Genomic DNA, 26,757 nt, shown 5'->3' with positions numbered 1-26,757 from the left:
CTTCCCTACAGGTGTGAAAGGTGTCTTTGGACAAGGACATGTTTTGTAGGACCGCAAGAGTACAGTACCTCTCAGCAAGAGGGAATAGTAACAAGTAAGGGAGTAGGGATGGGCTACAGTGCCCCTACTAAGAGCTCTCCCAAAAAGCAACGTGGAACCAGTCAGACTTGGCAAAAATTAATTAGAAATTAAATATTACTTTGCACAGGGACTTGTTGGTTCCAGCCTGAGGGTATTTGTAGAAAACTAGAGCAACTTTGTGTATTTCAAAGTACAGGAGCCAGTAACATTGGTCAAAACATGATGTTATAAACTCCCACTACCTTTTAACACCTGTAACTTCTTCTTTCTCATTTTGTTCAATTGCAGCCCCTCGTTCTATCTAATCTCTGCTTCCCTCTTTATGTTCCTCTGGAATCTGGACAAAATGTAAAGTTGTTAAATATCAGGAGACAGAAATATCATAAATAAAAAAAAATTTCAGTAGCGGCTCCTGGAGGGAGTGCAACGGGGCGGTGAGGCGGGGCGGGGGATGGGCAGGGAGTAAACTCCGGCTCACGAATGACTGGAGTAATGTAAACAAATAAATAAATCAATAAAACTAATTTCATTGTGCGTGCTGAAACGTCAAACGCCCCTCCACACTGCCCCGCAGCTCTCCCTTCAGGAGCCACTACTGATCGTGATACAAAAATATTGTTGTCAAGAATATCGTTTATTTAGGTAAGTAATATAGTTTTAAAGAATATCATTGTTTTTAAGATCGTTTTTAGTAATATAGTTGTAAAAAATGTATTGTTTTTAATTATTTTTATATAAGTTTTAGATTATATATTAATATTATGTGCTACTATTGTTTGCTAATTGTTATACTTTAAAAAAAATACAGTTTGTAATTTTAAGTGATTTTGAATGTTTTATATAACTATTAGTAGTAATTTACAGTTTGGCACTTGGTTATCGGTTTTGTAGGAGGATAGAGTGGGAAGTTAATTAAGTTATAATTAATAAATTAATAATTGTGTAATTAAATATGTGATTGATATTAATAATGTAAATTATGTAATAGTGATTTATGTTACTTATATTTTAGGTGTGGGTTGATAGGTTTGTAGGGGTATAGGTGTGAACTGAATTAAGTAATAACTAAAAAATACTGTAATAATATTTTTAAACAGTAAATAATTATTAACATTATTTTTTAAATAGTAAATAGTCAATATTAAAATAGTAAATGCTGATTTGTAATTGGGTAGTAATTATTTAATTGATTATTAATTATACACATGTTTTCATTGTTTTTTCTCTTTTCAATAAATATATGTGTATATATATTTCTTATGTAAATAAATAATGTTTATATTAAGAGTTTAATATGTTTTTTTAATTTACAGGGTTATTCAAACATGTAACGTGCTTGAAATGAAGTACTTTTCCTGCTGTTGCTGAGAGTGGAGTGGGAATAGTACATTTCACCCCTCCAAAGTCCAACCATTTCCCTACTGTTGCACAGACTGGAGTGGGAATAGTACATTTTATCCATCTGACGTCCAACACTTTCCCTACTATTGTGCTGTTTGGAGTGGGAAGAGTACATTTAACCCTTCAGAGTGGAACACTTTCCCTACCATTGAACAGGCTGGAGTGGGAATTGTAAATTTTACCTCTCCAAAGACCAGCTCTTTCCTTACTATTGCGCTGTTTGGAGTGGGAATAGTACATTTAAGCTCTCTGAAGTCCAACACTTTAGCTACTGTTACTTAGACATGAGTAAGAACAGTAAAGTTTACCTCTCCAAACTCCAACATTGCATACTGTTAAGCTGACTGGAGTGGCAATAGTAAACTTAACCCCTCTAAAATCTAATGCTTCCCCTACTGTTTCTTAGACTGGAGTGGTAATAATAAATGTAACCCCTCCTAAGTCCAACGCTATCCCTAATGTTGAATAGACTGGAGTGGGAATACTAAATCTAACCCGTCCAAAGTTCAACACTTTTCCAACTCTTTTGCAGTGTGGAGTGAGAATAATAAATCTATCCACTTCTAAGTCCAACACTTTCTCTACTGTTGCACTGTTTAGAGTGAGAATAAGGAATGTAGCCCCTCAAAATCCAACAGATTCCATACTGTTGCTTAAACTGGAAAGAGAATAGAATATCTAATATTCCCAAACTCCAATACATTTCTATTATTGGTTACATATTTTTGTCTTTATTTTTATTCATTGCCTATTATTTTTTTACATTTTTTATTTGTATAATGTTTTTAACATTGTTTTTTATGGTTTTTAATATTTATATTTGGTAAAAATATTTTGAAATTGAATTGTTAATAGTTTTTTACATTTTGTTTAAATATATTTTTAGATATATGTAGATAGATAGATAGTAGACAGATAGACACATACATTTAACATAATGTAACATATATCTTTTTAATAATTGTGTAACACTACATAAATATATATTTACATATAATGAGCCTGATTTCAATGTCGGGCGGACACCGACTTGGTCCTAGGACTGACCAACACCCGGTCGAGGGTCCCAACTGGCCCATTAAAATGTGATATGTGTGAGTGAGTTAGGGGTATCTCCGAGTGGTTGTGGGACATGCCTAAGTGGGTCAGTGGTAAAACCAAGTGATTCAGTGGTATGTGTGAGTGATTCAGGGGTATATGTAAGTTATTCGGCCGTATGTCCAAATGATTTGTGTGAGTTATTCATGGACATGCCAAACTGATTCAGGGGTATGTATGAGTGAGTTAGGGGACCGGCTGCGGTCGTAGCTGCATGACCTAGATAATCCTGAGGTGCCTTTTCTTTGATGAATGTGTGACTACAAAACGACACCATCCCAAAACAGGATGACCCTTGATGCACTAGAGGAAAATCTTCTGGAAACAAAGAACCAAGACAGGTGAGATCATTAGGCCTCACGAGTGTGCATGGTGTGCATTCACAAGCAAGGGAAGGGACATTCATGAGACAGCCCTCCCGAAGGCCCCAGACTGGATTGGGCTCACAGCGAGGGCCGAAACATGTTGGCATCAAGACAAGGGTATATCATTGAATAATTGTATTCAATAGAACCCACTAATTTCACGTTTTTATACATACCCCAGGTACCCTACTAATAAAGTAAAACCTGTGGGTATACCTTGAGGTATTTTTAATACATTACGTTTCTGGGTCGCTGCTTATTCAGTTTGCTTTATCTAAGAACTCCTATTTCAAACTATAGTTGAGTCAGCCCTAGTTCCGTCTTACCAGGGTGTGGATAAGAGGCGATGATAAAGCATGTCACGATAAGTGAAGTGAGTAAGGCGTCTACTTCAAAATCTTTGGATACCCCCTTAAGAGTAAGAACTGAGCAGAGGTGACACCTGACATCCTGATATAATAGGGAAGCAAATGTATTCCAATAAGAATCTCTGAGTAATCAGTTACTCATGTGAGTTTTGACAGTTGGAGAGTTCAAGTGATTCCACTATCTCTCACTCTCCGTTAGTGATAACAATGAGTTAGTGGTATCTCTTAGTGAATTATGGTATGTGTGAGTGATTCAGGGATAGGTCTGTTTGATTCAGGGGTCTAACCGAGTGATTCAGGGGAATGTGTGAGTGATCCTGGGGTGTGTGTGAGTGATTCAGGGGTATGTGTGAGTGATTCAGGGGTATGTGTGAGTGATTCAGGGGTTTGTGTGACTGATTCAAGGGTATATGTGGAGTCCATTTCCATGTTCCTTCTCATTGGATCACAAAAAGTGTAAGCTGAGTTAGATAAACTTCGATATTCCAAAGCTTTAAGGGGAGCCCGGGTTGTCCTTCCTCTCTCTTTCAGGGCCCTGGGACCTATAGAGGTAATATTTTAGCCCCCCCCCTGCTGACAAGGATGTACTTATGCTGCTATGCGTTTCCAGAGGCCTGATCCGGAGTGCCTGTGCTGTATGTATGTGCCAAGAGTGCCAGTCTTTAGGTGGTTGGGGGGAGGGTTGGGTTTATCTGCTTGGATTCCAGCTCCGCCTTCGGTCCTGAGAGGCGTGTTTGTGTTCACAGATAAACCTGAACTGGACACAGCATTGATGCACCACACTCAGAAACTCAGATGTATGTCTGTTTTACAGCTTTATTGACAAAACAAGGCACACAACATATGGATGAACAGTGATTTGAAAAGATATGGACAACAAAAGTATACTAACAGACAGATATGTTCACATAAATAAATATTTTAAAACAGTACCATTGCAAGTGATTCACAAGAAAAACATCTTCATGACAAAATTAAATAGTGTAAAAAGTTAGACAATAAATTATTTGTTCCACTGCAGTGGCATTGCCACATTGATAGGTTCACCGTGTACATCTTAAAGCATCTCTCTTCGTCTCTGTGCCTTCTTCACATTTATAATTCACAGTACGACCTACACTCAGTGCTCCCAAAAGGGGCGGGGGGACCCTACACAGAGTGGAAGGACACAGTCTCTCTGCCCACCAGATGCCTTCATCTATCCCCAATCGATCGTGGTGAGAGACGGGGTACAAACCAAAGCCATTATTGATTTAAAACATCCTATCCCCTTAAGGTAAGTGTCCCTGTGAAGGTGGAAAGGTAGGTCTGAGGACTATCAAGACACAGACACATCATAGCATCAAAGTCCGCTTTACAGGCGTGATCGCGCACTCAAATACATTTCTATTATTTATTTCCATTAGTAAGCTTTAGTGCAAGAGACAAATGTTTCAATAAATATTCAAAAACTTTGAGCTAGAATAAATACAAAAAATAAGGTCACCCTCTCAAGTGCACCTCCTTGATAACCCCTCAATCAGAGGAGTCCATACATAAGAGCTGCCGCTCAGCCTGTGGAGACGACTCTACTCATATTGCCCCCTGTGAGTCCACCAGGAGAGTCCATAGACACAGAGTCCTTCATGTACCAAAATAAATAGAATTCATCATTGATGCCTGCATCAGATTTGAACTATAACAAATGATTATAAATAACATTATTAACAAAAACACACTATAGGATCAGACATTATAAAATATTTCACATTCTGTACAAAATGTCGGCGTCTCGTACCGCGCATGGACTGGGGGAGCCTTCTCCAGAAGACATCGTCAACGACACTGACGGTGATCACCCTGAGAACCAGGAAGGTTGGAGGACGCGATCCCCCCATGTGAGTAGGATATATTACAAAAATAGACTTTTTTCCAAATGTTCTCAGAAATTTCAAACACTGTTGGCCCTAGTCACGCAGGTACGGGAAATCTTTCTCCATGGGACCGTATTATATGGAGACATATATCCCTTTAAATGACAGCCAGGCAATAAGGTTCTGATATGGCTATTTCAAAACTGGAAAATGCAAAACGACATTGGCTTAAGTTGAGAATTGATACTCTGCTGATGTGGTTATCTGGAAACAACTGGCTTAACGATGTTCAATGCGTGTCCGCGCATCCTCATGCCAGCGTGTTCTTCACCTGCTCAAATGTCTGCATGACACTGGCAGTGGGCACGCAGCCCTCCCTAACGATGGTCAGGATGCCTGTGAAGAAAGAAGTACAGTGTCAGCAGATAAAGACCACTGAGCATCAACCAATGGAGACAAGTGAGCTGGTTGGGAAAGGATGGGTATCACCCTCCTAGGATGTGAAAGGGCTCTCAATCATCAGCCCTGTCTTCTTCCTTCTTGCAGAGAAGAGAAGAGACTTTTTATGGTGAGAGGTGGAATCATGACTAGATCTGTGCAAAACTGAAATTACGCGTGCAAAATTTATGACATTTTGCACAACTAGAAAGACACTAGTTCATGCACAAAATATCTTGTCAAGAGGCAGTTTCTGTAGAACCAGTCTCCTGCTAATACCGCACATTCATTTTATATGAGGTAACCCCTCACAGAAAATTCACGAGATACTGGCAAACCCCATTTCACAAAAGTGACTCTGTATCATGAGACGAATTAGAGTCCGGGGAACAGTAATGGGATAGAACTAAGCACCAGCACTAGACTCACCTTCATCTATCTTCAGGCAGTTCACCACGGTGGAGCCCACCAACTCGTTGGAGTCCCCATCGCACAGCACTCCCTCCAACTTGTGACTCAAACGCCTGTCGCAAAGATGGAGAGAAACACAGACCTCTGTATGAGCTCTTGTAATAGGAATTGCCAAAGAACATCTGCCAGCTCTGATCATCAACATGAGGAGAGTCTACAATGAGCCCAGCAAATGTAACTGCACCCAAACACATTAAAAGTGGATGACAAATTGGGTAATTTAGAGAATGAAAGCCATGTGTGAGTAAACATTAGCTGCACACACTCCAATCCACCAGGTTGGACTGGTCTGTTCTTGGAACAGAGAAATATAATAAATACGAGGATGTCTATCATTAGATGGGGAGTAATAAAGAACTTTTTACAATTTCATTACCCAGTTATCTATGAATACATGCACTCTAAATCACGGATGTGGTTCAACACTGCAGTTTATTACAAACTAGATTACACATCGGTTTATATCAGTTGACGTTTACAGTCTGCTCTGCTATTCACATGTCAGTCAGAAGACTAATCAATTCTCATGAGATCCATTCCCTTCCCAACTCCTCCATGGCTCTCACCTCATCTCCCAGCAAGCAACCAACCCACAGCCAATCCCACACTCTGCTTTCAGCGCCTCTGTCTTGAACGGATACTTACGAGGTGACCATGTCATGAGGGGTGCTGTCACTCTCCCCGCTTGGGTTGGCGGAGGTGATAGCCAGGGGGCCGGTCATGTCCGTAAGGTGTGCGCAGATACTATGGTCTGGCACTCGGATCATAATGGAGTCCTTGGTGCCCACAATGTCATATGCCAGTCCGACCCCTGGAAAGAGAGACAACAAAGCATCTTTTAGCAGCAGTTCAGACTCAAGTGAATGAGTGGTCATTGGTTGACTGACTATATTTATACAGAGCACTCCGCACAGAGCTTGCCTCTAGGCTCTGGTGACAGCGGATCGTAGAGCTGGATTGGTCATGATCAAGACTTTCCTCAGCTGGCTGAGGTGCATCTGAGAAGCCATGTGGGTGTATGAGCCGTGGTCTACAGATCAGACTAGACGAGGGCGGGAGACACCATGGACCACTGATCTGGGAGTACAAGAGCGGGGTGAGATGAGGGGTGTGCGCTAGTCTTCATGGTTACATTGGTCATGGTATGAGGAAGTAGAAGCCGGCTGAAATGAGGGTCTCCTGCAAAGCAGCAGGGGGTTTATGGGCTGTGGTTTAAGGATGCAGGAGTTAAGTGAGGCAAGGGTTTATCAATAACAAGAGTGTTTACGGACCATGACCTAGAAATGCAGGTGCCAGGTGAAAGAAAGTGGTGTAGAAACCTTGGAGGTGCACTAGAGTAGGGTCCAGCATTGCATGATAATGGCCATGGGGCGGGTGGATAGACCCTAGACTAAGATCATAGGAGGAAGATGATATGAAAATGTCTCATTAGAGTGGGGTGCATCACCAATGATACAGGGAGCTGAGAGAGAAGCACTTCTGTGGACAATTTGAGGGTCTACAGAATGTGGACACTTTTTTGGTATGCCAAGAGAGATGAGGGTCTGGAGAATCCATGTGATTGTACGCACCATATTCTATGGATTCAGGAGCAGGTTGAGATGAGGCTCTGTACACAAGAAGGGGTGCATTGGACTACGGTTGAGTGAATCAGGTAGTGGGGGAAGAGCACATAAAGTGATGGATGGAATGCCTGTGAGGTAAGGAGTTCTTGAGAGTATTGTGCTCCAAGAAACATGAGCTAGGTATGCTACAGTCATATCAGATGAGGCTTTATGTGGGAGCTTGAATCATTGTTTGCAAATGGGGTGAAGTAAGAAAAGGATCTATAGACACCATGAAGGTGTATGACACTGGTGAGCGCATAAGTGCATTAGATCAATCGTTGGGATAGCAAAGCACTTTGTGTATGGAAGTGGAGCAGTAATTGGTCCTGAAATATGCCCCACACAGTTCTATTTCATGACTCTACCCCTAAGCCGCAAGTCGCTAGAGTAGGAAATCCACACAGAGCTTCCTCTAGGAAGATGGCAGAGATGATACTCACCCAACCTCTTGAGCCACTCTCCTTTCTGAACGATGCAGCTGATGCCCCCGGGGTAGACATTCTCCATGAAGTCCCACAGGAGAGGGCTAAATGGGGGCTTCACGTTCCGCAGCTGGCCGAGGTGGGAGATGCAGATACAGATGGGCTTCTCCAAGGGTCAGTCCTAAAGCAGAGAAGAGAGAAGCAGAGGGGGTGTTTAGATGGATCAGCATGAGGAGAGGGACCGCTCTGCTGCTGAAGCATCAAAACACAAGACCTGGGAAGGGATCAGGGGGCAACTGTGACACTTGATCAATAGTACAAACTTCTTCTAGAATGCTACAGTCCCCGGTCTGTAAACAGGACACAGAGTATTGTCAGCCAAGCAATAGCTCATTTATACATGACAAGGAGTGGACTAAGCTCTAAAAAAGTCAAACATTAGAGTTAAAAGTGCATTCAGAGTAGCCTAAGCCGAGCCACTGAGAATTAGTGTGTGCTTTGTATTGATCTAAGTGTCTCTAGATTCTGATGACCATAACACTTTGGGAGATCACTGAGGGGACATTTATTATATTACAAGGAACAGTGAACATTTGGACCTTGTATGGAAAGGTAAGGGGCCTCTTTGTTTGCTTGTGAATGCGAATCTTGGTTTTCACAATCATTGAAGATGGTTTGTTCTTTCCTGATCTTTTAGTAGACACTCGATTTCATTTTTCTGACAACATTACTGGGACAAGTCAAGTCATACTTTGCACAGTTTTCCACTGACAACCATAGGAGTGATTTTTGAATCGACAATTGAGGCTGGTTTTGAGACCTTAAATTAATAGTAGGGCCTTCGCAATCGGAGCTTTTTGCAGAGACTTAATTTAGCTGTTCTCAGCGATCACCTTAAAGTAGCTGTAGAGCATATAAATACAAGACCAGCCCATCACTAAAGTCAACATTAAACCTGGGTGCTACTCCTCCCAGCTCCCTGGTCTTGGAGAGGATGATATGCTCTTTAGTCATACAATTGTCTAGCGACTGAGAGACGGTGCGGTCTTTTCAGGTTTGGAAGCACGATGGCCTTTTGATGAATGTGTGACTTAAGAGGACACTGTCCCCTTCCAGACCAAGGGCTGGGATCCCCTAAGTTAGGGTGTAATGTACCTATATACAATTTGGATTCACCTGGGTTTTTGGTTTCACCAGGTTTTGCATTTGGCATATTGGCCAGTCCAATAGGGATCCTTGGCCCTGAAGAATACCCAAGACCTATATAGACTAACTATAGGGGCAGAAACATGTTGGCTTAGAGAGCTGGTTTGAGCCATTGCTCTCACTTACCATGTCATTGATGTTTTTAGATATACCTGAGGTTCCCAATATTAAAGGTGATATACTGGGGTACTCCAATGCATTTTTGAATTATCTGGATCACGACATCTGTCCACTAAATCTTTATCTACAAACTCCCTCTTTCGTTCGAGTCCACCAGGAGTTCCAGTCCGCCCTCGTGGCACTGTCCTACCAGGGTGGAGAGAGGTTGTGGATGGTGATGTGTGACACAAACTGTGTGTGAGGCTTCCTCTGCCTAAATATTTGTCTTTCCACATGATCTGACAGAATTCCTGTGACGTCCACATTGGGCTTGGACTTGAATTCGCAAATAGGAGAAGAAATCCTCCTTTAACTTGAGCTACCATACCTTTTTGGGTTGTAGCTTTTAGTTTAGGGAGGACATATGCTGGTCTTATCTCCCCTTCTCTATTTACATGTCAATAGTAATGAGAAGATTCTCTGGAAAGAATGAGGCTTGATAATACCCTGGCCATGCGTGCTCTTAGATGCAACAAAGGCTGAAACAAAACAAAAGCAAGAAAGAGATCACCAAGCTAATCACTTGGTTTGACAAAAAGTGTCCATCAACATAGCAATGACAAAGTCAAAAGGCTTCACGTTTGTACAGTTTAAGGGATCTTAACACTCTGTGTGCTGTGGTGCATGCCTACCTTGATGGTGTAAATCTTCTGGATGGCCTGAGGGTGTTTGCAGGAGGCTGCCAGGGCATACACTGTGTCCGTGGGGACCCCACACACCCCACCATCATCCAGCAGGGCGGCGATGGTCCTGAGACTGCTGGTGCGGCGGGAATCAGGACACACGCAGGAGCTGGACACTTCAACTTCCTCCTTGGGCTTCGTTTCCTAAAAGGATGCAGAGAAAAGACAGACTGAAGCAGCGTCTTCCACAGCTCCAATGCAGGATACACACACACACCTGGAGTACTGTCCCCCGGTGGGCTCTGTCAGGTACAGTGGGGGAGGGCACCGTCCCTCGGGTGTGCTCTGTCAGGTACAGACAGTGGGGCAGGGTACTGTCCCCCGGTGGGCTCTGTCAGGTACAGTGGGGGAGGGCACCGTCCCTCGGGTGTGCTCTGTCAGGTACAGACAGTGGGGAGGGCACCGTCCCTGGGTAGGCTCTGTCAGGTACAGACAGTGGGGCAGGGCACCGTCCCCGGGTGCGCTCTATCAGGTACAGTGGGGCAGGGCACCGTCCCTGGGTGGGCTCTATCAGGGACAGACAGTGAGACAGTGGGGAGGGCACCGTCCCTGGGTGGGCTCTATCAGGGACAGACAGTGGGGAGGGCACCTTCCCCGGGTGGGCTCTATCAGCGACAGACAGTGGGGAGGGCACCGTCCCTGAGTGGGCTCTGTCAGGTACAGACAGTGGGGAGGGCACCATCCCTGGGTGGGCTCTGTCAGGTACAGACAGTGGGGAGGGCACCGTCCCTGGGTGGGCTCTGTCAGGTACAGACAGTGGGGAGGGCACCGTCCCCGGGTAGGCTCTGTCAGGAACAGACAGTGGGGAGGGCACCGTCCCTGGGTGGGCTCTGTCAGGTACAGACAGTGGGGCAGGGTACTGTCCCCGGGTGGGCTCTGTCAGGAACAGACAGTGGGGAGGGCACCGTCCCTCGGGTGTGCACTGTCAGGTACAGACAGTGGGGAGGGCAACGTCCCTGGGTGGGCTCTGTCAGGTACAGACAGTGGGGCAGGGCACCGTCCCCGGGTGCGCTCTATCAGGAACAGACAGTGGGGAGGGCACCGTCCCTCGGGTGTGCACTGTCAGGTACAGACAGTGGGGAGGGCACCGTCCCTGGGTGGGCTCTATCAGGGACAGACAGTGGGGAGGGCACCGTCCCTCGGGTGTGCTCTGTCAGGTACAGACAGTGGGGAGGGCACCGTCCCTCGGGTGTGCTCTGTCAGGTATAGACAGTGGGGCAGGGTACTGTCCCCGGGTGGGCTCTGTCAGGTACAGACAGTGGGGAGGGCACCGTCCCTGGGTGGGCTCTGTCAGGTACAGACAGTGGGGAGGGCACCATCCCTGGGTGGGCTCTGTCAGGTACAGACAGTGGGGAGGGCACCGTCCCTGGGTGGGCTCTGTCAGGTACAGACAGTGGGGAGGGCACCGTCCCTGGGTGGGCTCTGTCAGGTACAGACAGTGGGGAGGGCACCGTCCCCGGGTAGGCTCTGTCAGGAACAGACAGTGGGGAGGGCACCGTCCCTGGGTGGGCTGTGTCAGGTACAGACAGTGGGGAGGGCACCGTCCCCGGGTAGGCTCTGTCAGGAACAGACAGTGGGGAGGGCACCGTCCCTGGGTGGGCTCTGTCAGGTACAGACAGTGGGGAGGGCACCGTCCCTGGGTGGGCTCTGTCAGGTACAGACAGTGGGGAGGGCACCGTCCCCGGGTAGGCTCTGTCAGGTACAGACAGTGGGGCAGGGTACTGTCCCCCGGTGGGCTCTGTCAGGTACAGTGGGGGAGGGCACCGTCCCTCGGGTGTGCTCTGTCAGGTACAGACAGTGGGGAGGGCACCGTCCCTGGGTAGGCTCTGTCAGGTACAGACAGTGGGGCAGGGCACCGTCCCCGGGTGCGCTCTATCAGGTACAGTGGGGCAGGGCACCGTCCCTGGGTGGGCTCTATCAGGGACAGACAGTGAGACAGTGGGGAGGGCACCGTCCCTGGGTGGGCTCTATCAGGGACAGACAGTGGGGAGGGCACCTTCCCCGGGTGGGCTCTATCAGCGACAGACAGTGGGGAGGGCACCGTCCCTGAGTGGGCTCTGTCAGGTACAGACAGTGGGGAGGGCACCATCCCTGGGTGGGCTCTGTCAGGTACAGACAGTGGGGAGGGCACCGTCCCTGGGTGGGCTCTGTCAGGTACAGACAGTGGGGAGGGCACCGTCCCCGGGTAGGCTCTGTCAGGAACAGACAGTGGGGAGGGCACCGTCCCTGGGTGGGCTCTGTCAGGTACAGACAGTGGGGCAGGGTACTGTCCCCGGGTGGGCTCTGTCAGGAACAGACAGTGGGGAGGGCACCGTCCCTCGGGTGTGCACTGTCAGGTACAGACAGTGGGGAGGGCAACGTCCCTGGGTGGGCTCTGTCAGGTACAGACAGTGGGGCAGGGCACCGTCCCCGGGTGCGCTCTATCAGGAACAGACAGTGGGGAGGGCACCGTCCCTCGGGTGTGCACTGTCAGGTACAGACAGTGGGGAGGGCACCGTCCCTGGGTGGGCTCTATCAGGGACAGACAGTGGGGAGGGCACCGTCCCTCGGGTGTGCTCTGTCAGGTACAGACAGTGGGGAGGGCACCGTCCCTCGGGTGTGCTCTGTCAGGTATAGACAGTGGGGCAGGGTACTGTCCCCGGGTGGGCTCTGTCAGGTACAGACAGTGGGGAGGGCACCGTCCCTGGGTGGGCTCTGTCAGGTACAGACAGTGGGGAGGGCACCGTCCCTGGGTGGGCTCTGTCAGGTACAGACAGTGGGGAGGGCACCGTCCCTGGGTGGGCTCTGTCAGGTACAGACAGTGGGGAGGGCACCGTCCCCGGGTAGGCTCTGTCAGGAACAGACAGTGGGGAGGGCACCGTCCCTGGGTGGGCTGTGTCAGGTACAGACAGTGGGGAGGGCACCGTCCCCGGGTAGGCTCTGTCAGGAACAGACAGTGGGGAGGGCACCGTCCCTGGGTGGGCTCTATCAGGTACAGACAGTGGGGAGGGCACCGTCCCTGGGTGGGCTCTGTCAGGTACAGACAGTGGGGAGGGCACCGTCCCTCGGGTGTGCACTGTCAGGTACAGACAGTGGGGAGGGCACCATCTCTGGGTGGGCTCTATCAGGTACAGACAGTGGGGAGGGCACCGTCCCTGGGTGGGCTCTATCAGGTACAGACAGTGGGAGGTGGTGAGCTATCTCAGAGGCACTGACTCATGGACACCTCTGCTAGGAATTGAGAAAGTGTGAGTGTAGACAGCTGCCTCTGGGTGGATTCAGTCAGAGAGATATGGGTAGTACTATCCCTGGGGTGGGTTCTATCGGGTATAGACAGTGGGGCAGGGCAGGATTACTGGGTGGGCTCACTCAAGTACAAAAAGTGGGGTAGGTCATCATCCCTGGGTGAGCTCCGTCAGGTATAGTTGGGTAGGGCACTGTCCTTGGGTGGGCTATGTGAGGTATAGACAGTGGGGAAGGGCACCACCTCTAGGTGGGCTCTATCAGGTACAGTGGGGGAGGGCACCACCTCTGGGTGGGCTCTGTCAGGTACAGACAGTGGGGGAGGGCACCACCTCTGGGTGGGCTCTGTCAGGTACAGACAGTGGGGGAGGGCACCGCCTCTGGGTGGGCTCTCTCTTGTATAGACAGTGGGGCAGGGCAGCACCCCTGGGTGGGCTCTCTCAGGTACAGAAAGCGGGGAAGGCCATCATACCTGGGTGAGCTCTATCAGGTATAGTGGGGTAGGGCACCGTCCTTGGGTGAGTTATGTCAGGTAGAATGAGGGATCACGCGCTGCTCCTCAGGTGGGCTCAGTTAGGTGCTGTGAGTGGTTTGGGGCACTGCCCTTCGGGTGGGCATTCTCAGGGATATATCCTTGGGTGGAGGGGGGCTCTACCATGGCACCTATTATGTTCATCCTCACTTTACCTTGACTAGAGGGGGTCCCATGGGAATAAGGTCCTTGTTGAAGAGGCAGTTTCCGAGAGATGCCGCTCCCCCGTAGACGCAGATGGAGCTGAAGACGGCCAACACCGCAACTGGAGGAACAAAGAGAGGCAACGTCAGGCAAACTCAACCGAGACTCACATTTAGAACAAAGTACAGAACCCAAACACATATACCATGAGCCCGTACATCACTGTAAGCCATGAATACTCAAGAGCTTGAAGGCCTGAGTTGATACGCAGGCAGGCAATTTATCAGGAGATGTTATAAGACACTTAGAGTAGCAGCTTTGTCCTATATGGCCACATGTCCTCATCCTGATTCAATATTCATCGGCTAAACGCTGTAGTATTGAAGCAGCTTTCGCCACATCTGAGATGCTCCTGCCACAGTGCATCACACAATGGGCATTTCAGAGGCAATCATCTGACAGTGAATCTCCTCGTTTTCCTTCAGTCCAGTTTACCTCTGGAGGAACCATTACTGATGCAAGAATGAAGGATATTCTAATGAAGTCGCTTGCTTTGTTTATAATGACTTTTCTATGTTTCCAGTTCTGAAGAAACATACAAGAGTCTTGATAATTGAAGTTGGCCTTGGTGATGGACTAGAGCAGGGGTCTCCAAACCGGTCCTGGAGGGCCAGGTCCATGCCAGATTTTTAAAATTACTACATGTATCTCAATGGGGATATCCCAAAAATCTGGCGTGGATCCGGCCCTCCAGGACCGGTTTGGAGACCCCTAGACTAGAGACTCAATTGAACCCCAGAGCAGCCTCTAACAATGGCCAACGAGAGCCACCCACAGCCCTGGGCACGTCCATTCCTTCATTGACCACTTACTCTCGAGCTGCAGGGGCAGTCGCTCCAAGGTGAAGAGCAGGAAGCAGGTGACGGCGGCTTCCATCAGCAGGGCCAGCAGGAAGAAGACCACGTTGGCGTAGGCGACTGTGGAATGAGAAGAAGGAGAGGGCTTTAGGGACCAGAAGCAACAGACATCACAGGCTGGCTGGTGCTGCAGTGACGTTCTTTCCTCATTAAAGGGGGGTGCACCACAAGTGGTGTGCAAGGACCACAGAGGGTTATAGGTGGACAGCTGGAATATGGCCTGTACCATTGCATAGATTCATTCAATCGTACGGATCAATCCAAACTCACTAAGGTTGGGCGACCATCCATCTCCTGAGGCCGCTCGTCCTTCAGCGAGCAGTGAGGAGATGGACCATCAACAACCGCCTGAGCAGACTTACCCAAGACCATGAGGAAGGCATTGACGATGAGGAAGGCAACGGCACCAAGGGCGAATTCACCATGACTGGCAATGCCGATATTCAACAAGGGACCTGGGAGGGGGAAAGACAGAAAAGAGGGCGTTAACTCACGGTCAACGGCACATGAATTGGGGCATGTCATCATATTCCTGCAAAACCAGACTTATCTATGACTTAAACCAATATGAGGCACTTTACAGTACTTGGGCATTTAGCATCTTATATTTCATGTCACGGTTTTGGATCTTTTAGTTATTTCTCTTGTTACAGTAGAGTGTGTTGTGCCGCATACATGTATTTATCACTGCACTGTAGTAATATTTCTCTACACCTTGTAGAGACTTGAATTATTTTATGATTTAATAAACATAACACTATTAATATGTCTAGTGCCAATCACTTTCAATTAAACACATATTGAGCAGTATGCTTTCAAAGGCATATTTTTTCTTTGTCTGATGAAAACTCAAGGATACAGTTGGCTCACTTGGTGTGCTCACTAAGCGTGTGACTATGGGCCCTGCCCGCATCTCTATGATTTTAATAAAATGACAACCATGTCCCCAAGAGCCCTAAAACAGTCAAGGCCAGTAGCTTGGTTTTTAAATACCTTTTAATACGTGCATTAGAACAACAAAGAAATATTTACCTGCGAACTGTAGCCAGGTCCAGGTGGCCCACACCACGGCGTAACAGAAGGGCAGGACCGCCCCAAATCTTCGCCCTCTCTGGACCACGATCCTGGAGACGTACAACTGGAAAAGAGCGCCTGGGATCAGCACCCAAGGGATGGAGAGGTGGGCTCTGGTGTCATCACTGAGGGACCCCTGGATGGCAGACAAGGAGGCCAATCCGTTGCAGATGAAGAACAGAGCATCAGGGAGCTGGCTGCTGGTGCCCTGGTCCTCAAGGTCTTCTTCTTTGGATCTGCGGGTCACGCGCCTCAGACCCAGAAGCAATCTTTGGAATGTCGCTGATGACATCACTTGGTTGCCAAGAGGGATCAGAGCTTTATCCGCTATAGAGTTAATGAGGCTGGCGAAGGTGGCATAGAGGGAGATAGCCGTGTAGAGGCTGCAGGCCACCTCGAAGAAGACACGGGAGCCAAGGAGGGGGATCTGTTGGATGGTGGAGACAGTGAGGAGGAGGAAGCCGGCATTCTGAAGCACCTCCAGAAGGTCCCTATTGAAGGACATGACACAGAAGATGCCAGCAGTGACCAGGAAGAACCAACTCCCCACCATGCCCGCTCGGCTCCCGCCCACATCGTCCGTCGAGAGGAAAACGGTCAGGGTGAACTCTTCCCAGGATATCACCAGCCAGAACAGGCTGTGGAGGCCAAACTTGGTGGTGTTGTAGACGTCGTCGCGCAGGTAACTGTAGTAGCTCGCGCAGAGCTGGGAGAAGGCATTGATGCTGACCCATATGGCACCAACGTAGAAGGTCTTCATGTACCCAGAGCCGTAAAAGGCAAAGATGAAAGCGGCCACTGTGTCCGCGATGTGTCCCAGGGCCATGGGCTCTGCGTACTTGGAATTCTTCTTCTTCTCCTCCCCGATGCTGCTGGAAGTCTTGCTGTTGGCCGTGCCTAGAAGTAAGACGCTGAACAGCGAATTGCCGAAGCCAGGGAGGACATACCTCTGCGTTAGGCCCTTCAGGAGCAGGGCGGTGGCGCCGTAGAACCCTAGCAGCACAATGAGAAGCTCAAAGACCCAGGACACGACTAGCGCCCACTGACCGAAGAGCCCAATGGCCTCGAAGACCAACGTGAGGGTGATGGCACCGAAGACAAAGGGCATGATGTAGTTGACAGTGGCCGAGCAGAAGGAGAGGATGAAGGCGATGACCATATATGCCACCAGCCCGGCCAAGGCACTCTCGGTGACTGGGAGAGGAGAGGCGGCCATGATGGATTGGTCAATGGAATTGTTTGCATCCTGTGTGCTGTTGACGATGGAGGGGTAGGCTCCTAGGACGATGCGGGTGGCCCCGTAGCTGCTCCACAGGGCGGCGAAGGAGACAAAGGCGGTGCTCCCCAGGTGATCATACTTCCGGAAGCAGAGAAAGCCTGCGACGAGTTGCGTCAGTCCTCCAATCAGGATCAGGTGAACTCCTGCAAAGCAGAAATCGAAAGACATTAAGAAAAATTTACATTTGCGGTAACGGGACCTCCTGGCATGCAAAGTGAGTGTGTCTATGTGTGTGTGTGACGCTGTGCCTGTCCGTCGGTGTAGTGTGTGTTTCTGCCAGACCTTTTGCATTCCTCTCTATGTCTTTGTTTTCATTTGTGTTTCTGCATGAATGTGCACAGTGTGTCAGTTTGTCTTTCTCTGTTTGTCTCTGTGTTAGTTTGAGGTTCTGTGTGTGTGTATGTCTGTTTGGATCTCTTTGTCTGTGTGTGTGTGAAGTGTGTGTTTGTGTGTATTTGGATCTTTGCGTCCACATGGGTAAATATGTTTGTGTGGACACAACTGCCTTTAAACCTCATTGCTAGCATACACAGCGCCCTTTTTAATTGTTTGACTGCTTACTTGTAGTTTTTTTAAGCGTGGACAAAGCACAAACTTGCAGAAGAAGGCATTGTAGGGAACATACCTACACAAACATATACCAGAGAACTTACACCAGAGTACAGGATAGATCACGTCCTGATTTTAAAACAATGCAGCCAACTCTAATCCCATCAGTGCCAACCCCAATGAGAGAGGATCCGAGCCAGGCTGTTAGATGTCTCTTTGAAAGAGAGAGACCTGTGGTGGCCTCAAACCTGGAGGAAGAGGGATCCAACCTGAGACAGCAGCACCTGAAGGTTCAATGATGACAAACCCAGGGACCCCCAACCTAGGCGTCTCTCCACCCCTCAGCCCTGTGCTGCCACCACAGATCCAGATCATTGCAGCCAATCAGGGTGAAGTCCCAGCATGCACTGCTCCATGGGCCTGACCAATGTTCATGACCACTACAGGAGCTTGAAGATGCGGCCAATGTAGGTCTTTGAAGCACCCCTAGGACTCTGACAGCCGCAAGAAGTGCAGTCGTAGAAGGAAGCTCTGGGTTCAGACAACCAACCATGACTGAGCTTCCAGAATCAACCCCGGAAACAGCCTCAACTTGAACCAAAGTAAGAAGATCCGAGGCGGCTCCCAGGGTCTTGGAGACATTACCCCGAGCGGCTTCTTGTTACCACCACCCCGTATGCTCACCTCCCTGGATGCTCGCTCTCCCTCGGGTGCTCACTTCGACCTCGCGGATCTTGCAGTCCTTACCCAGCCCTCCCTGGTACTGCATCCAGACCCATGCTCACCTGCAAGGATGTTCTCCACCCCTTCAGCGTTCACCTTGGTGTGGAACGAAGCGAAGTTCTGTAGCGCCACCAGGAAAGCGCTGATGACGTTGGCGAGGAAGCCCCTGACGGCGGGTTCACTGTAGTACACGGAGGCGAAGCCTTCCATGGTGAGGGCCAACCTGGAGGAGCAAGAAGAAAAGGAACAATGAGGATTGGAGAGGGTGAGAGGGGGCAGGAAGTGAGACATTGAAAGAGGAGGGCAGGAGGCGGGACAGCCATAGAAAGAGGGTGAGAGTAGGAATGGGCAGGAAGTGAGATCACTACCATGCAGGAAGTGAGGCAATGAAAGAGGAGGGCAGGAGGCGGGACAGCGACAGAAAGAAGGTGAGAGTAAGAATGGGCAGGAAGTGAGATCACTACCATGCAGGAAGTGAGGCAATGAGAGAGGAGGGCAGGAGGCGGGACAGCCACAGAAAGAAGGTGAGAGTAGGAATGGGCAGGAAGTGAGATCACTACCATGCAGGAAGTGAGGTGTGGAGGAAAGCTGGGCTAAGAACTGATGGTGAAGTGAGGGTGGGTCAGGAACTGTGATGGAGGAAGCGTGAGAAGGTAGACCTGCGAAGGGCTAGGTTTGGAGTAGGGATAGATGGAAGGATGAGATTAGAAAAGTATTTCAGAAAGGAGCGGGGGGAGGGTCTGGATACCGCTGAGTGGTGAGAGAGGGAAGAGACAGGAGATGTGCCCAGAAAAGGCAGGGGTGAGATGGATGAAGGGCTGGATGTCAGATGAGGGAAAGGCTCGAGGTAAAATGGACCCCACGCCAGGCCTCGCATGTCTATGATGGAAGACAACATGCTGAGCCTGGAAGGAGAAGCAGTGAAAAGAGGACTATGGATCTCTGGGTCTGATTGGACGTTTAGAGTCAACTGACAGGAGCAACAACCAGACATTGGAAGGCTTTATAAGTCAGTAGCAACTGCAGTCTATGGCAGCGAACTCTGGGGCTATTTGGCATGTGAACAATTACAGATTGCTGAAAATACATTCCTCAAACGCCTTCTGTGTGTCCCAGCCGCTACTTCCAACTTTGCGGTACATGAGGAGCTAGGAGTAGAGTACTTGAGCGATACTCTCTCCTTGCGCCCATTGACATGCTGGTTGAAACTATGGCTGAGTCAAGATATCCCACTGACACACTTAATTGTAAATGATTTTATCTCGCATGAGAAGGCATTAGGCACTCCATGGCTAAAGTACTTAAAAACAAGCTTCAGTGAGCTGGGTCGCTCTGATTTATTTGAACACCCGACTAAAATTGTAAAAGGGGATGTGGAGGCAATTAAGCAGTCTTTCCTTCAACGGCGGAAGGCCTTGAGGGAGGGTGCAGAGTTTCAGAAAACAACTGTAAGGAAATATATTATGGTAAAAACCTGTCTGACAATGGAGCCTTATTTACTGGGCACATTTAGTTCCCATGAAAAGTTCCTTTTAACAAGATTTAGATTGAATTTATTTCATCATCTGCTTATAAGACCAAAAAAAGATTATTTAGCAAATTACCTGTATCCTGTGGCTGCGACGGAAAGTCTCCACAGGATATGTTGCATTTTATGTTTTTATGTAAATTTTATGACTATCCTCGAAAACGTTATCTGATTGCTCTTTGAAAAAAACTTAATTTTAAACAGATTCGTCTAGCCCTTTTATATTTGCAACTGCTGCACAGTGACAGTGTCCTTTAAATTATTGAATTTTTAAAACTGTCTCTCAAACTGAGAACCTGTCTGGATCAATGAATATTAACACTTAATGAATTTCCAGTTCATGTAACTAATGATGACAAAGGAAGCTGCTTTGTAAATATTTTTATGATGTGTATATATGTACAGTACGTAATGTGTGCTTTTATGGTTGAATCAAACCGAAATAAAGTCTCTTTTGATTGATATATATATGGCTTTATAAGTAAGTATAGTATATATTTCTTGTAGTAAAATAGAAAGGTCTTGGCTGACAACAGACCTGAAATGCCAAGAGGCAAGACAATACTGTATGTAAAGAACATATTGTAATTGGTAATTATGTCTTTTGTTCTCTTCCTGTTGCAGGTTTGGTAAAGAGTCAATGGATTCATCGACTGCTTGACACCAATAGGGCACAATTTTAAATCCACTCAGTCGTTCATCCTTCTGAGGTGGATAAAATTAGAGTCCTTGAGTCATCAACTGTGTGAGGAGGTCTGTGCTGACAAAACCACAGGAAGAGTGCTTTGAAATGGCACAGAATGTGTAGCTAATTGGAGTATGTTATTTTAAATTGTGCATTCGTGAAAAGAGGTCGGTTTTAGCACCGTCCTTTACGCCACCTCTTCTGCTGGACCACGTGTGTGTCTATCCATATTTCTCTACCCATTGAATTTACAAGCTAGCTTGAGCCCCCCTGAGCTGTTCATGCCAAGCACTGGGGGGGGGGGGGGGGGGGGGTATCCAGAAGGAATGAGAAACCAGTGGGAGTGACGTCACAGCTATACGTGGCAGGAAGCCCTCTTAACCATCAGTTCACGCGGACAGGAGCAGCCCCGGCCAAAGGATGCTGCAGGTTGGGACCAGAGGGGCTCAGGCAGTTCCAGCGGGAGGGGATTGAAGAGTGTTATCCTTTGCTTAACTATGAACCATACACTGTGTAACAATAACTATGTAAAGCGCTTAGAAATGGCTGACATAAGGCAGAAGAGCTACATAACGAACAAGCTATTATGGAAGGATTTGTAACGCCTGCCTCGTTAAATATGGCACTTTAAAGCTCAGGGACGGAAGCAGAAGGAGTTTAACCCTTTAAGCTTTACCGTCCTGTACGTGCAGAGGCTCCGCATAGGGACAAGACCGTAGCGCCTTGTGCAAGGTCCAGGATCATATATCTTCCAACTTTATATTGCCCTCCAACGTTCGGCTATAAATAAAAGGAGTTTGAACAAAAAAAATGTCCAGGAGTTTAAGGATATCCCTTACATCGTAGTATAGCCGCCTTAAAATGATTAGAGGAGGCTATATTCGACACAAAGAATAACCAAACAATATAGTTATTATTTTTTATATAAAATTGTTTGACATATGTCATTAATTTTTATATAAAAAAATTAATTGCTGTTTTTAAATTATTGGTGTACACTAGAGTGTTTTTAAATTTTGCATGAATATATTAGACACTCCCTACAGAGTTTCTATACTGACGTTTAGTAACTATTCAATGATATTCATAGGTCTAACTATATTGTTTGGTTAGTCTTTGTGTCGAATATAGCCTCCTCTAAACATTTTAAGGCGGCTATACTACGATGTAAGGGATATCCTTAAACTCCTGGACATTTTTTTTTGTTCAAACTGTGTTTACCCTGTCCTACATTAGCCTAAATAGGGTACCTCCCTCCTTGTGTTTTGATATAAATAAAAGGAAACATTCACCCAAATTAGCCCAGACCTATTGATTTTGCCAATGTTTGTGTTTTTCTTTTGGGGAGACAATTATGTTCCGCATCAGTAGCAAGCACTGGTAAAGCCAAATGGTCAGCCGCCCCTTTCAGGGGCAAGAGCTATTGGCCCTGAATTTCCGTGGAGAATCGGAATCCTCTGAACGTTGCGTTGCAGAAGAAGGCGCGCAGAATATACCGACGGACGGAAGTGCTGAAGGGTGTGAGTGCAGTGTGAGGCAAGGGACAGACAGACTTCACCTCCGTATAGACGGAATTCAACAATAATTTCAAATGAGGATTAGACTGAACACCCACTGGCTCCCCTTGCGACGGACTCTTTTTTGCGTCACTTTTCCCATGTTAAAAGTGACGCAAAAGTTGCACAAGGGGCTTGTAAATCTGCCCCTGTGAGATTTAGACATCCGAACAACTTGTTTCTGAAGAACCCTTTACACAGATCATAATTTGCCTCTTATGGACCTTTTAAACAGCGGGTCGTAAATTCACCCATCTTAACGCCTAATTAACTGACCCTCGAAGGATGGAATGCTGGGACAGCCCTAGCGGGGATCGAATGTTTTTTGTGCATATTTATACAGCGCGAACTGGAGCCGAAGGTATTGGAGCGCTTTACATGAGCATCGTATTTACATTACACATTCAGGCACGGGGAGATTGGGATTTGCCCCGAATCACAGGATGTGGACGCGACCCGAGGCTCGAACCCTGGTTTCCAGCACCAAAGTCGGCAGTCTAGCCGAGGGACAACTTTACAACTTACTCATGAGACATCTTACTTCAATGAGGAACCATTAAACTCGCTAGTACTACCTGCTAGCACCTCTTATTTACAGCACTTGGAAACGGCAGGCGTGTCATGTGGCGCTACACCAGCTGCTACCCGGATGATTAACGAGTGCCCTCTCCCGGTCATTTCACGTGGAGCGTATACCATCCTAACGAATGTGCTTTACATAGCGCTTACACCGATTATATTGTTAATAACTGGGCGGGCAGCGCCACCATGGAGTGAACTGTTTTACCTAAGGGCCGGTGTTTCATATTAGTCCTAGAGGCGAGCACCGGCAAACACCGGCACAACTTAAGCGCTTGGGTCCATAAATGAGGTTATTACAAAGCAGGGCACAAGGCAGGAGCAGCAACATAGTAAATGATTATTACAAGGATTTTTAAGATAGTAAATAATTCATATTACAATAGTAAAGGCTGATTTTGTAATTGAGAATTAATTATTTAATTGATTATTACCTATGTAAATTGTTTAATCTTTTACGTTTTTGATATAATGTAAATGAATGTACGCACCTTCTGGCAGGACGATGCAGGGACACCAGTGTGCACCCCAAGACTGGGCCAGCAGCTCTCGGTGCCTGTGCGGTCTCTGGAGGGTGAGGTCTCGGGGTGGCGGGTCCTACGGCTCTGCTGCCTCCGGTGGCGGCTCGGATGTCGGCTGTGTCCTATGTCCCTGTCGCGTCCCTTCTGTCTTAAGGACCCTCTGTCTCTGCTGTGCCTCTGTCGTCTCTTGTAGATGCTCGGGTGTCTCTGCTGTGCCCCAGTCGTTTCTTGTAGTTGCTCGGATGTCTCTGCTGTGCCCCTGTCGTCTCTTGTAGATGCTCGGGTGTCTCTGCTGTGCCCCAGTCGTCTCTTGTAGATGCTCGGATGTCTCTGCTGTGCTCCTCTCGTCTCTGGTGGATGCTCGGATGTCTCTGCTGTGCCCCAGTCGTCTCTTGTAGATGCTCGGATGCCTCTGCTGTGCCCCAGTCGTCTCTGGTAGATGCTCGGATGTCTCTGCTGTGCCCCAGTGGTCTCTTGTAGATGATCGGATGTCTCTGCTGTGCTCCTGTCGTCTCTTGTAGATGCTCGGATGTCTCGGCTGTGCCCCTGTCGTCTCTTGTAGATGCTCGGATGTCTCGGCTGTGCCTCTGCTGTCTCTGGCGGGAGCTTACCTTGGGTCTGTACCAGCAGACACAGGTGTCCCTCTTCCTCACCCTGTGCTCTTGGGCAGCTTTTATACACAGTCTAAAGACGCGGAGTCACGTACCTGAAGGTGAGCTGGGAATTACCGCAGCCGCGTAGCTAGGGGGGGGCGGTCCGCCCCAGGCGGCACCATTTTGGAGGCGGCAGTGAAGTGCAAGCACACCTGCTTGCAGACAAACACACAGCGCCGGCGGTATGTCCCAGCCAGGGCCGTCAATCCTGTAGAGCGCGAAAGCGCTACCAATGACGGCCCTGGGTATCTGTTTGGCCAGCCCCCGCACTGTAGCAGTGGCGCAGACTAGTGCGTGCGCAGTGCGCTCTCTTGAATTGACTGTTGGTGCTTGCATGCACTGGGCCTGGCCTGCCATCTGTGCCGCCTCGAGCCGACTCGAGAGTCGAGAGTCGAGAGAGACACTGACGGCCAAATTAAGGTAAAGCGAAAATTAATTCCATTTGAATTTTTATCCAGCAACCCACTTGCCGAATTGATCATTACGTAACGTTTGTTCTTATGAAAACCACCGCAATGTTGTAAAACTGTAATTGTCGAGGCTTCTCTTGTAAACGGCGCATTAGGGCTGAAGGTTGTGATATTGGCACTAACTAAATGCATTATATTCACCTTGTCTGAACTAAATCTCATCTTGCTGATGTAAAGTGCTTGGCATACCATCGGAATGCAATTACATATGTAAGCGCTAAATGTGCAGGAGGCCACGCTACTGGCTACTAGTATGGGAACGTTAAAATAACTTAGAAGGCAGAGCAGGAGGTCAGTGCGTTACTTAAAAGAGTGCCGAAATAAGGAGCGAATGAAGCAAAGGGCAGCAAGGAGCTGGAGAGGGCTGCGCGCGGGCGGGATGCTGCATGAGGGGCTACGGATGCATATGCAGCTTGAAATGACACGCTGCGTGCCTTTCAGCGGCTGACAGGAAACTAGGCACGGGCGTCTGAAGGAGGGGGCAAGGAGGGGCGCTTGCCCCCCCCTGGATCGCCGGTCCGTCCGGTGCGGGGGTGACCTGGAGAGATTGATTTTTTTAACAAGGTGACTAAAGGTATTTACTGCACCAGCCCATGTGAGCACTGTGCCACTCGCAGTAAAAGGTAGTGGATTCTAAACAGGGTGCAGCTGACAGCACCCGAGCCTGTACCTCCTGAGAACCCTTTGTTTACTCCTGCATCTAATCTTTATACACAAGACCGCTTTCTTCCCTTGCGCTGGTTGGGGGATGCTGCAGTGATGTCAGACCACATGCGTGTGATGCTAAGCTTGGCTGTGGAGAGATTGCCCTTTTTTCTTATTAGGAAAAGGCTCAATCACATCTGGGATTGGACAGCACAACCGTCGACCACTGGTTGAGACGTCATTGGAGGTGAGGTCGACGATTAGGGAAACTAAATGGGAGGCCTTGGAAGGTTAACAACAAACCAAAGACAAGGTCACCATGTTGTCAAGAATCTATGGTAATGTAATCGGAGATGACAGTTGACAGTTGAGCTGTAACTCTCAGAATCTGAGAGACAAACTCAGTGACTGCAGAAACACAGTGATGACAACAGGGAAAGAAGCTCAGCGGAACACTTGTAATATCAAGTTGCTGCCATGTCCTTCAGTCATATTTCACTCCCAGTTTTAAATCACTTTGCACACTGGGCATTTAAACTCAAATTATTAATTAGAAAAATAAGAAAAACTACAAATCCCAGAGTGCAATGAAAATTGCTTAAAAAGCTAGAACTAGCTGATAATGTCACACACGGTAAGGGGACAGTTGGCATCTAAACAGTGTATAACAGAAAGCTTTGCACAGTATGTGAAACAACAGCACCAAATATATATGGGCATGAATATTGCATAGTAAAGATGGAGGAAAGGGTGCTATGGAAGGATATATGGACTAAAAGAAGAGCGAGATGCAATATGAACAAGAGAACGAAGGAAAGCTTGAGGAGTGTGCAAGGACAAGATAGAGAAGTTGAGATATTAAAGCGAGAGGGGGATGAAGATAAGGGGGAAAGGGTAAAAGTAGAGAAAGAGAAGATTAAGGTAAGAGAAAAAACATACATACATAAAGGAAAAGGACTAGCAATTAAGACAGGAAGATAATGTGAATTAATGGCTGAGAAGGATGGGGAAGCTAGTAGGAAAGAGAAAGGAGTGTGCTAAGAATGTTCTAGTCTGTAAAACAAAAGTATGGTCCGAGCCTCTGGAGCTTTGTCTTGTGATTGACTAGTTCAGGGATTGTTTTAGGAACAGATGAAAATGGAGACATTTCTGACCAATGAGAAAAGTGGTCAATCTAGAAAAGAATTCACAGATGGAATTACTTTCACCAGAAAGAAAGCATGGTCGAGAAAATATCACAAGTGGAATCCTCATTTTATGCTGTGTTTTTGACTCGGTCTGTAGTGCCAGGAACCCAGCTGTTTAGCATCGCTGCTCCAAACTTTCACTGTACTCCCCACCTCTGTCTGACTTTTAGCAGACTCAGACGTAGGAGTAAAGAGCACAGGGGTTGCTATAGTATTGGTGACAGGCTCCCTGCTGCAGCTTTGCTCTGCCTGTCAATAGCCTATAGAATCCAAGTCATTGCGGCGTCCTGAAGTTGTGACATGCCAATGTAAGCATCATGTAAGTCTGATGTTGCAGCAGC

The 26,757-nt window shown here is 47.8% G+C and overlaps 2 protein-coding genes across 2 annotated transcripts in view; both read right to left on the bottom strand.

Moving 5' to 3' along the window:
- LOC147689346 (uncharacterized) overlaps nucleotides 1-23,487 on the bottom strand; it is a 104,944-nt gene extending 81,457 nt beyond the window's left edge. Inside the window, exon 1 of the mRNA XM_086942158.1 lies at nucleotides 23,432-23,487. The gene's annotated coding sequence lies outside the window, so the exon portion shown is untranslated. The remainder of the gene's footprint in view (nucleotides 1-23,431) is intronic.
- LOC147689345 (uncharacterized) lies at nucleotides 4,168-23,559 on the bottom strand. Its single transcript, XM_086942157.1, is given in 11 exon segments — nucleotides 4,168-5,562; nucleotides 6,034-6,128; nucleotides 6,721-6,886; nucleotides 8,123-8,285; nucleotides 10,102-10,296; nucleotides 14,062-14,171; nucleotides 14,923-15,027; nucleotides 15,330-15,422; nucleotides 16,000-17,463; nucleotides 18,655-18,815; nucleotides 23,432-23,559. Coding segments are annotated over 10 exon segments (2,625 nt in total). The 5' UTR covers nucleotides 18,803-18,815; nucleotides 23,432-23,559; the 3' UTR covers nucleotides 4,168-5,476.
- Between the last annotated feature and the right edge of the window lie 3,198 nt (nucleotides 23,560-26,757).

Source organism: Lissotriton vulgaris, chromosome 10 (genome assembly GCF_964263255.1).
Source record: "Lissotriton vulgaris chromosome 10, aLisVul1.2, whole genome shotgun sequence".
In the NCBI taxonomy this organism is placed as follows: Eukaryota; Metazoa; Chordata; class Amphibia; order Caudata; family Salamandridae; genus Lissotriton; species Lissotriton vulgaris.
Note: the sequence above shows the minus strand (reverse complement) of the source record. Positions and strands in the feature narration are given on the sequence as shown.